At 48.9% G+C, this 11,687-nt stretch overlaps 1 protein-coding gene across 3 annotated transcripts; it reads right to left on the bottom strand.

Moving 5' to 3' along the window:
* Positions 1-322: 322 nt before the first annotated feature.
* SMIM11 (small integral membrane protein 11) lies at positions 323-10,422 on the bottom strand. 3 transcript variants are annotated; one of them, XM_045785575.2, is made up of 4 exons: positions 10,321-10,422; positions 7,008-7,090; positions 6,260-6,364; positions 323-500 (listed from the first exon to the last, which is right to left on the bottom strand). In XM_045785575.2, exons 1-4 carry the CDS (start codon positions 10,418-10,420, stop codon positions 336-338), a joined length of 453 nt encoding a protein of 150 aa, XP_045641531.2. In that variant the 5' UTR covers positions 10,421-10,422; the 3' UTR covers positions 323-335. The 3 variants fall into 3 exon arrangements, with proteins under 3 accessions (XP_045641531.2, XP_087717901.1, XP_087717900.1); XM_087861775.1 differs by having other exon boundaries at positions 6,260-6,369; positions 10,321-10,343; XM_087861774.1 differs by lacking the exon at positions 10,321-10,422 and having other exon boundaries at positions 6,260-6,369.
* Positions 10,423-11,687: the final 1,265 nt, after the last annotated feature.

The raw sequence follows: 11,687 nt of genomic DNA, 5'->3' as shown, positions 1-11,687 counted from the left end.
CTAATACGTATGCTTCTGCTGGGAGAAGGCCCACAGCCTTCATGAAATTCTCAGGAGTCCTGTGACCCGAGACCGGTTAAGCACCGCGGCCCCTGAAAAGGGAGCAGCCGCAGGCCTTGGGCAGAGGTGTGAACAACGAGCTGTGCGCCCTGGCTCGTCTGCACCCAGGGCGCAGGGTCAGGGTGTGCACACCCCGCCTTCTACAGATGCTCCACATCAGACAACAGGTGGGTCCAAGGGATGAGGCCTTCTCCACCTGCCACGTGTGTGGACCGGCCCACCCCAGCCCACTGGACATTCTGCATGTGCAAAGTCCCGGTACCTCTGATTCCTCTTTAGTTCTCTTTCTTCTCTGACTGCGTCTTTTTCTCAGCTTCCAGCTTCTGCTGTTTTGCTTCCAACCTTTTCCTTTGGTATATTTTGACTCCGGCAAATGCCAGGCAGAGAATTAAGGTTTTGGCTGCCAAGATATACAGTAGCAGGGGCACGTGTTCAAGGACCTGAAAGAAGCAAGCATTCTAGATATTCCGTGATTGATAACAAAGGTTTCTTTCATGTTCCTTCATTTAACAAACCTTTACCGTCTACCTCTTATGTACAGGCACTAGGTTGCTGGGACCATATGGGTGACCGGGACAGACAAGGTCCCCGGCCCCACGCCAGCGAGTCGAGGTTTACCTCTGCCCTCCATCACTCCCCCACTGCTGGCTTCACGAGAGAACTACCCGTGGACTGGGGACGTAACTCTGGTCTCTCACAATCGGACCACGCACTTTACCAGTCCCCCAGGCCCTCTGCTTCTGAGACGGCTCCGTGGTCCAGCAAAAGGAGCCGGAGCCAGGGGGCCTAGGTGACAGCTCGGCTCTGCCCGACGGACCATGCAACTGGGGTCAGTAAGGTGACTTTCTGAGCTTCTGCCTCTTCCAGGGAGGCTGGACCAAACCTTACTTTCTGGATTCTCCAACTTTGGCATGCTACAATTTCCTCTTGGTTGTGGCTGCTCGTTAGCACTGGCACTTGAAGGTAAAATAAATATAAAAAGACAATAAATTCCAAAACACGAGGGGTGCCTGGGTGGCTCAGTCGGTTAGGCATCTGACTCTCGATCTCAGCTCAGGTGTTGATCTCAGGGTCGCAAGTTCAAGCCCCGTGTTGGGCTCCACACTGGGGGTGGAGCCTGCTTAAAAAAAAAATTCAGAATGCGAACGCTTAGCTACTTACTAACTGTTCCTATAATTTTCTGTTAGCGGGTAGCTTTAACCCATGGGCTAAAATGATACCGGGGGAATAACTATGGATTTGAATTACTCTCTGTACGAGCACGTAGACTATTATGATAGCCTCTGTAGCACAATGGCATCTCAGGGCAAATCCTATACTGGTTTTATAAACGTGATTAATATGACCTGAATAGTAAGTAAGAGCTTCTTCTGGGATTAAAAATTCCTTCCCAAATAAAGGTATGCTTTTTTTGAGTGATCACCATTCTAGAGGACTGGGTAGGATTTATTCCCACGAAATCATTAAATTGCCAAACGTCACTTATATGCAATTCCTGTACAATGAGCTTCTACCATGGGAAGAACATTAGTCTCTCCTTGTAACAGTTTAACTCAACCGGTCAGAGAAAACTTTAGCTGGGACAACATGCTCACAGAGCTGGAGGCCTGGGGCAGATTTCACAGATGACTTAGTCCACCACGTTGTTTCATGAACAAGGAGAGGGAAGCTCCTGGTGGGCGGGGGAGAGGCCAACCCACGTCACACGGCGAATTCACAAGGACACCAGATTCAGACCGAAACGTTCTAACCTCTACGCTAGTCTTCTTTCCACTGCGTCCTGATTTCCAAGGAAATGGAATTAACGAAATCATAAATTATGTACATACGTGCTCGTACGATTTTATTAGAATTCTTGATGACTCGGACCTAGACGTAGATTTCACACGCGGAAGGTAGAATATCGTTAGGCCTACTGGGAGCTCACTGTGCACTCACTGACTCCCTCACATTTTCCCGTGGAACCCTCATCGGGTCCCCAGGGGGCAGGCGGACTGTCCTAATTTTGTGGCTGAGCATGTGTAAAGTCTGGAAAGGTTAGGTCTGACCAAGCTCTCGGGCCTCTCCAAACCTCAACTCTCTTCCTCGTTACACGAGGCTGTAATACATACCAGGTTCTCCCCAACCCTCCCCAGTTTTACAGCTAAGTTATGCAAATAAGTGATGCCTTGGCTACTGAATTTTCCAAAGGCAACTGGAATTACTGTCTCTGAAATTATTCAGCTGGTTACTTAGGGATATTTGAGGAAAACTGCCATGTGATACAGTGGGAATATACCAGATAGCAAAAGGAGGAACCCAAATATTTAAATCGCTTGAATTTAACTAAAACACTTAAGAACATACGAACACTGAGTAACTGGAAAATGGTTTTCAACCGCAAAGTCATTTCAACAGGAAAGAATAAATACAACATACCCGCTTCAGAAAGATCCCTCCAGCAAGAGCATCAAAGGCTAAAAAAAAATGCAGCAGGGAAACTTTTTCTCCTGACAAATATAAGCAGCCTAGGACACAGATCTTCCGGGGCGCCTGGCTGGCTCGCTCAGTTAAGTGTCTGCCTTGGGCTCAGGTCATGATCCCAGCGTCCTGGGATCGAGCCGCACTGGGATCGAGCCGCACGTGGGGCTCCCTGCTCAGTGGGGAGCCTGCTTCTCCCTCTCCACGTGCGCTCGGGCTCTCTCTCTCTCACTCTCCCTCAAATAAATAATAAATAAATAAAATCTTATAAAAAAAAAAGAACACAGATCTGCCTCACTCAGACTTACAGCTAACCTCTGTGACATCCCCCAAATAATCCCCTAATTCATCTATTTTTTTTGAAAGATTTGTATTTGAGAGAGAGCGCGCGCAAACTCGTGAGCAGGGGCAGAGGGAGCAGGAGAAGCGGACTCCCCACCGAGCAGGGAGCCCAATGCAGGGCTCCATCCCAGGACCCTGGGATCACGACCTGAGCTGAAGGCAGATGCTTAACCAACTGAGCCAGCCAGGCGCCCCTAATTCATCTATTTTCTTGAAGGTTCTCAGTCACGATGAGGCTTGACTCCATGTTTACAAACCAGCTATGAAAGAAAAAAATGTTAAATGTTCTTTTACCTATTTCCTTGGAGGCAAAAATCAACAGTTTAGAGGTGGGAACCCCATTTTATGTTCACAAGGTTGATCTCGGGCAACTGAGCACTAATCCCCATGGGAAAAGTTGCCCTTCCAGTTCTCTCCATCTCTAGGGCTGGGCCTGTGGGTCCACATCATAGCCCACGGTTCCCCGTGATGTGACAGGACACAGCTTTAGCTGGTACAGGAAGGCGATCTCAACCGCAAGTTAGAAAATGCCCCAAATTGGTAATACATCGACACCTGGACAGAGGTAAGCGGTTTCCAGATTTATTCTCTCCTTAAAGGTAGTGGACACAGGAGGCAGCAAGAGGCCAGAGGCAGAAGTTTCGGGACTGGGAGAGGGCAGAGCAGTAGCAGCAGAGGTCGGGGACACTACACAGGCTTTAAGCAAAGGGTTTCAGGGTTCCATTCCTGCCCCTCTAGGGTACCAAGCTTCAGTTGTGCTAGATTTCTAGCAAACCCCTCATTTTAACTCTCAAAACAAACCAACCTTTAAGGAGATAAATGAAAAAAATATTGTGGGGGTGGACGAGAGCTATACCAATTTTTAAAATAAATCCCCAGGGGTGCCTGGGTGGCACAGCGGTTAAGCGTCTGCCTTTGGCTCAGGGTGTGGTCCCGGCGTTCTGGGATCGAGCCCCACATCAGGCTCCTCCGCTATGAGCCTGCTTCTTCCTCTCCCACTCCCCCTGCTTGTGTTCCCTCTCTCGCTGGCTGTCTCTATCCTGTTGAATAAATAAATAAAATCTTTTAAAAAATAAAATAAAATAAAATAAAATAAAATAAAATAAAATAAAATAAAATAAAATAAATCCCCAATACCTGTGTCATGAGAATGGCTAATTTTTTCCACAGAGGTCACACACTGTTGCTAATGCACGATGTTGACTGTCACGGACGGCCACAGGCCCCCCGAGCCAGAAAGGGAAGGCCGCAGGACACACAGGGCGTGCGGGAGCCTCCCGCCTACCAGAGCTCTGTGCAGTCAGGGCGCAAGGAGAGGCCACTTCTTTCTGACAGGACACAGAAGGGCCCCCTTTTAAACATGAGGTTGCTCCCCGGCAGCCACAGAGTTGTGTGTCTGCTCAAAGTTGGAAAGGGGTGGGCAGATTTTGTCCCTGACATCAGAAAGAACTCTTTTTGTCACAAGCAGGAGTGGCCTGGGTGCTCAAACGGGCTGTCCGTCAGTCCATGATTAAAAACTTTCTCTGTGGGGCTCTGGCTGGCTCCTGCGACTCTTGATCCCAGGGCTGTGAGTTCGAGCCCCATTCTGGGAGTAGAGGTCACTTATAAAAATAAAATCTTTAGGGGCAACCTGGGGGGCTCAGTCGGTTAAGCATCTGACTCTTGATTTAGGCTCAGGCTGTGATCTCAGGGTCGTGGGATCGAGCCCCAACTCGGGCTCTGTGCTGGGTGTGGAGCCTGCTTGCGATTCTCTCTCTCTGCCTCTCCCTCTGCCCGCCCCCGCCCACATGCACACACTCTCTCTCTACAAAAAAGGAAACTTAAAAAAAAAAAAAAAATCAATAAAATAAAAACTTTCTCTGTGCCCTGCCTTAGACCCGTGTTAACCCCAGACCTAAGTGATCAGAAACTCTGGGGTGGGCCCACAATGTGTTTTAACAAGTCCTCAGGTGGTTCTGACGCACCCTGAGGTGTGAGAGCCATGCCTTGGAGCAACAGGCATGGCGCTCTGAGCTTTGCTGACACGGCCTTTCATGCCAGTTACTGCGTTTCATCCCCACTGACTGTGGCCACCACGGAGAGGACAAGCCCTCCCCTAAATCCCACCCCACACTGCTTTCTGCTTCTTCCCCTTATATCCCCTCACTGCCTCGTCTTTCCTTCCCAGCCTTTCCACTGTGAGCTCTGGAACCCCAATATATGCTAAACAAACACTCCTACATTTTCAACCCCTTCAAGAAACCTTCACTCTGCCTCTTAACTTCAACCAGGCTCGTCCTGGAAAATAGTACCCACGGTCCTCCTGCATGGCCCCCAAACCCCTACCCAAAGGAGCTGGGGAAGGAGAGGGGTTCTCTACCTGCCAGCTCCCTGGTTCTGCTTCCAGAGCTTTCCAGTAACCCTTGCTATGGAAAGCTGGTGGATGTTTTGAACAAGGAAATGTTCATAATTGAAAAAAATACAAACAATGAGATTGTAAGCTTGAAAATACACACACTACACTTACATACACGTAAAAAAGACTGGAAAAAAACACACCGAAATTGTTAATAGTAACCATCTCTGGAGGGTGAGACAACCTGATTTTTACTGGATTTTATACTTTTAAAGAATCTACAGTAAAATACATTTTAGTGGCTGTTCTCTTAACCAACCTTTACCGCACCCCACGTACTTCAGGAATTTAACGTGATGACTCTCTTCCCTTTCCCTCTGCGAGACCTCTTGACGGCCGCCCGCAGCCCACTGAATGCCCACAGCTCACAGGCTACCGTCGAGCGCCCCTGGACCTGCGCTCCCGAGGCTGAGTCTGCAGTACAGAGGACGGCTGTGTTTATTTCCCAACCAGCTGTAGCTGTGCCTGATGTTATAACGGATAGTTTATCTAAACAGAAGACTTATGAAATATAGCTATGTTATATAAGGAAAAAATTGTTTCCATGAAAACTAAATTGAATGCTTTCAATGCACTTTCAAATTTAGGTTGAAAAAAAAAGTGCTGTTGGCAACACAGATGTAAAAGATTAGGGAAGAACATAAAAATCTGGAAATATCTTGTATGTAGAATGTTTCCTAAAATATTAACCCACTTTAAAGAGACCAAAATGTGAAACTGTAGGTAAAACTTTCAAGGCGTGATTTTTTCAAGAGGAGTGAGGCAGATCCGAAGTCTATCTACCCACTCAAAGAAAGGGCCTAGCATTCCTCCAAAAGTCTGGGGAATAAATGTACTTTTATATGTTTTAACTTAAAATAGAATATTAAGTATTATTAGGATTCCTGCTTTAATCCGCTTTTTTTCTTTTTAATCAACCTACATCTCTAGCACTGTTATTCTGAATTTTTACAATGAGGAGAAAGACAAAACCCAAGCCATAATGCTGAAAACTATTCTTACCTTCCAGTTCATGTTGGGCCAATGGCGAATTCCCTCCGGGTCAACGCAGGCCCACTCAGACAAGCATATGAGGAGGGGAGCTGGAAGGGCTGTTCTGTTCCGTTGCTGTTCTGATGGGGAAGAGAAGAAACGGGTCACTCCGGTTTTCTGGAGCAGATCAACTTAGGAAGACCTCTGATGGACAGAGAGGGCACATGAGCAAAGAGAGCGAGGGCTACAGAGAGGAAGGGTCACCGTCCCCAACATGGTGACCCAGAGCCTGGTGGAAAGCAGATGGCCTGGCTTAGGGCTGACACGGGCTTGGGTCTTGGGGAGCAGAAACATCTCCCCGGCTGCTCTTTGCAGGGGGGTGGGAGCACAGCACGGAGCAGAGGGAGCAGTGCTGCTCCTAAGGGGACATGGGCTCCCACCCCTTTCATCTGTGCACATAAAGGCGCAAATCCAAAATCTACTTCCCCACTCCTCTCCTGCCCCGAGCAAGAGCTGGTCTGCGGAGGAGTGTCTTTCTGTTTTTCAGGCCCTCTGAGTGTTAATGAAGCAAATCTTGGTTCTTAAAAAATATCTGGAGGGGAATAAATGATAGGGGGAAAAATTGTCCTTTGAAAGCAATTCCCATCTAGAATTTCATCTCAACTGTGAGGGAGCCCGAGGGAAGGTGAGGCAGGGAGTGACAGGTCAGGGGCACAGCCGGAGCACAGCATTTGCTCCCAGGCCTTGTACGTCACTATTTTCAGAACATGGCACATACCCCAAGAGTCAGAAGACTTGCGCTCTGGAGGAAGAACGTATGCACGCTGGTAAGTGACTTCCCTCTCGGGGCCTTGGTCCCATCTGTAAAGGGGGAAAGGGCGTGGCAACTGGAGGGGCTCTAGGGCCCTGATTATTTTTCTGACATTGGGCAACTTACAGCATAATCACAGCTTCACTTCACTGCGCTCGGCAGCACACAGGTACTCACACGGACTTCACACTGGCCTCGGGAGGCCGCGGTTACCATTCCATTGCACAGACGAGGAAACGAAGCTTATGTAACGTGTCCAGCGTCACACAGGGACTGGGATTTGAACCCATCCGGTGTGGCTCCAGAGCCCTATCCTTTTTTTTTTTTTTTAAAGATTTTATTTATTTATTTGACAGAGAGAGGGACAGCCAGCGAGAGAGGGAACACGAGCAGGGGGAGTGGGAGAGAAAGAAGCAGGCTCCTAGCGGAGGAGCCTGATGTGGGGCTCGATCCCAGGACTCTGGGATCACATCCTGAGCCGAAGGCAGACGCAGGCAGCCTTTAATGACTGAGCCACACAGGCGCCCCCTCCAGAGCCCTATCCTGATGCAGGCAGAAAGCTCTACATTCAAACATCATGCAGAGCCTTGTCTTTACACGTACTTAGAATTAGGAAAAGCACAAGAAAATGCCACAGGCCTTTAGAATGGGGATAATAAAATGAACTTTGGGGAAAAATGTTTTAGTAAAAGTTTTACTTACAAAAACATCTAAATATAGAAAATTCATACCTCATCTATTCAAGGTCATAGTATCTGGAAAACAGGCTGGTGGTTGGCACAAGATAACCAGGTTTTCCCCATGACTTCTTTCAGAGCCAGATAAGTTAACGATAGGAACGTACACCATAAATCTGTTTAAATGGGATGACGGTGATTGAAGGTGCTCGTTTTCTTCATGGATAAATGGCCTGTTTGTCTCTAAGAAGCAGAAGATTCTGACTTGCACTGGTGAAATATGTTCCTAACATGATATAACCTATTGCTAGAATTTTCACTTTCAGGAATCTCGGATTGTCTGAGAGATTAGCCATATTGTAACTCACAATGTTTAAGGTTATGTAAATTTTATTTTTACAACTCTTGCTCTAGTTGAGTTCTGTACAAATAAAGTAGGTAAGTTTGGCTGTTTCTAATTTTCTGAGGTCCTGTTAATGTAATTAACATATTAATTACATGAATTAAGTAAGAATTAATGGGTTAACAGTAAGATACATTAATGGATTAATGTAAGATATCGATTCCCAAGGCCAAGGACCACAAATAGGTCCAAAAAGCTTACAGGAGGAAATAAATTAAAAAGAACACGCACTGGGGCGCCTGGCTGGCTCAGTCAGTAGAGTATGCAACTCTTGATCTTGGGGTGGTGAGTTCGAGCCCCACATTGGGTGTGGAGATTATTTAAGGAAATTAAAAAAAAAAACCAGTGTTGACTTAATGAACAACAACAACACCCAATGGTCTGGCCCTCTGGCAATCCAGGACTACGTTTACGACTGGTGTGACCTTGGACAAGTCGCTTGGCCTTTCTGAGCCTCAGGCCCCTCATTTTTAAATTCTTTAGAGGTTGGACTGTAAACACGAAGCACCATGCTCAGCACATAGAAAACATTAAATATCAACCGTTATTGTTATAAGTATCTCTCTTTCTGCTAATGGACATGCCAAGCTTAAGAACCATAAACACGAGGCAGGCAGGGCAAAACGCAGTCAGTGCTAGACAGCAGGGACCAAGAGAACTGGAGAGCTGGACTCTATTCTTGGTGGCCCCTGGGACGGGCATGTGACCTGGGGTAAGCCATTCACATCTCTGAACCAAAATGTTCTCACTTTAAAAATCAGAATCCAAAGAACAACCCTGCAACTCTGGCATTCGTAAGTCACCATTCTCTGGGATATCACAGAATCGGACTAAGAAAATTTACTGGCAGTTGCCTTGACTTCATACAGACAGTGAGGACACTCAAGCTCTTTAGACAGAAAGGTATTTAAAGTCAACCTGCAAACAAAGTGGCAGAAGGGATGCAGTGAGAGAGTGGGAGATAGGAAGGCTGATCAACCCAGCTCAGAGACACCCGCAGCCTCCAAATGCTGACTTTCCCCATCTCCCTGCAATTACGTGCTCCAACTCAGCCATTTCTGTAGCATCCCAGCAGGACTTCAGCAAATGAGAACTGAGAAAGCTAAAAATATCAGCAGGCCATTAGCTGCACCGCCAGAGGCACACACCTGCTGCAGAATCACACACAGGCGACAGCTGGTATCTGAGGGCTGCACCGCAAAAGCCAACGAGATGGGGGCACTTTGGAGTATAAACTCTGTGAAGTGCAAGAAGTTTTTAGACTTCCCCTAGAACTATCCACAATCCTAGCTTAAATCTGAAAAATAACAATGTCTTAGATAGAAATGGTTCTGTCTCCTTTGCTGTAAAAATATCCTCATTTTTCCTTTGCTTTCCTTTTCTCCTAAAAACCAGAAAAACGGTCTACAAAAATTTTGGGTTAGGCCAGTGAAAGCAATCTGGACAACATGTCCACAATCTACATTTTCTTCTTAGCACACCTAATAAACTCCAGGACCGTCTGTCTCTTGATGTCTACGCTCTTCGAGCCGCTAAGTAGGATATGTCAGTCTGAACCTCCCGAACCTGTTCGCCTTCCCAGTCTCTACCCTTGTCACCCCAACTCTTCACCCAATCTTTGGAAGCTGGAAGGTGCGGGGAGGAGGGAGTTAGTTGCAGGTGAACTTTGGGCATCACTCCGTGGACCTCTAAGCCCCATTCCCCGGTCACCTGGGATTCCCGGGGCCAGAGACACTGGATCTCAGCTCCTCCGGAACCGGAGGCGCAGGCTAGGGTCCTCTCCGCCCCGACACGTGGAGAACACCATCTACCCCGCCCACACCCGGAGATGAGGGCCACGGGCGGCCGTTGCTTCCCCCACCCATCCAAACAGAACAGGGTGTCCAGAACATTCGCTCATCCGCCCAAACCCTCTGGCCAGAACAACTCTGGGCCCCGCCCGGACCTCGTGCCAGCCTAAACACTGCGCCCCCGGCGCCTGGACGCCCGAGCCAGGCAGGGGCGCTCCGCGGGTGCAGGCCGCGGCGGCCGTCCTCCTCCCGGTCGCCACCCGGGGAGCCGGCGGCGCCGCGCGGTAGGGGACCGGCTGGCGGGCATCCTGGACAGAACGCGCAAACGCGGGGCCGTCCACCCGACTCCCCAGCTCCCCGAAGAGCTGTCGGGCTTCGGGTCAGGATCCCGCTGATCGGACTTCACCCACCTACAACTCCAGGCCGCCAGGGCTCCAGCACCGGTACTGCACACGAACCGCAACTCCCACAGTGCGGCGGGGAAACTACACGTCCCGAAATGCACCGCATCGCGCGCCGGCGCAGTGGGCCCGGGCTGCTTTCGAAGGCGCGGCGCTCGGCGAGCCGGCGCAGTGAGGCGCTGTGGGCCGGGCGTTGGGTGACCGCGAAGGGGTCACTGGTCGCGATTGGTCTCGGCGGGCACGGTTGTCCAGAATTTACCTGAGCTGGGAGAGGAGGGCGGCCGGAGTGCTGGGTCTCTCGCATCCACTGCTGTCTGCGACTGAGGCTCCTTGGGTTTCCAGAAGTTTCCAAATTTAGCGTTCATCTCCTCTGACAAAATGCATGCATTTTCCTTTGGGAAAGCGCTAGCCTCCATCCTGGGTTCCCAGACCAACAAACGCGCAGCGGACTTTGGGCACGCGCAGTCCCTGCCCCACGGGAGGGCGCAAGTCGGACCCCAAATAAATACCAGGGTGACGACGGGGAATGTTCACGGAGTTCTTTCTGTGGCTTGAGGAAACCAGCAAGGGGAGGATAAGTGGCTGGCGCAAGCTAACGTGCGACTTGGCAGTGACAGAATCTGGATTCGAACCCAGGCGAACTAACTCCAAATCTCACTGTGACATTTTGTCTTGATGAAGTACAAGATGTTAGGAATGCGGAGGAAGGGACAAACCGAGGGGTGGAAGGTTTAGTTGTGTCGACAAGCGATGTTTTCCTATACAAAGTAACAAAACTAGCTTTGTCCTGAGCTTTGTCAGACCTGTGAGGGTCTGGTCTCGCTGAAGTCTCACCATAAGCTCATAGAAGGACATAAAATAACCAATTCCCGATGAAGAAGTGGAGACGCTAAGACATTAAAGTGATTTGCCCAGGGTGTTAAAGCCAGCAAGTGCCGCCGCTGGGACCTGACTCTCAGTAATGGATGTAGACTCCCATCAGGGCGGCAGTTACCATGGGCTCCTTTTCCAACCGCTCGTGAGCTCTGCTTGTAAGAAGTGGGATTCAGGTCATATGGGGCCAGTCATCCAAGCAGACGGAGCTCTAAAAGCAAAACGGGGGCCGGGGGTGGGGGGCAGCAAGTTGTTTGAATTGGTATCTTAGTTACCGAATTGAAAAGCGACCAGCCTGGAATTTTGAGAATTGGTGCTGAAGAGGCAGACAGGGGCAAGTGGTTTCAACAATTGTATAAATTCTAAAGATTCTAAAGATCTTCCATTTCGCCCATCCCCCAAAAGTAAAGTTGGCTGATAACCATCTACCTTGCCACTATACTTACAGTGATGATAATAAAATGTACTTTCTTAGAAAAATCTAAATTTCTTTCCCTCCATTT

The sequence above is a fragment of the Ursus americanus genome, chromosome 4 (assembly GCF_024610735.1).
Source record: "Ursus americanus isolate L20-20 chromosome 4, mUrsAme1.1.p, whole genome shotgun sequence".
Taxonomy (NCBI): domain Eukaryota; kingdom Metazoa; phylum Chordata; class Mammalia; order Carnivora; family Ursidae; genus Ursus; species Ursus americanus.
Note: the sequence above shows the minus strand (reverse complement) of the source record. Positions and strands in the feature narration are given on the sequence as shown.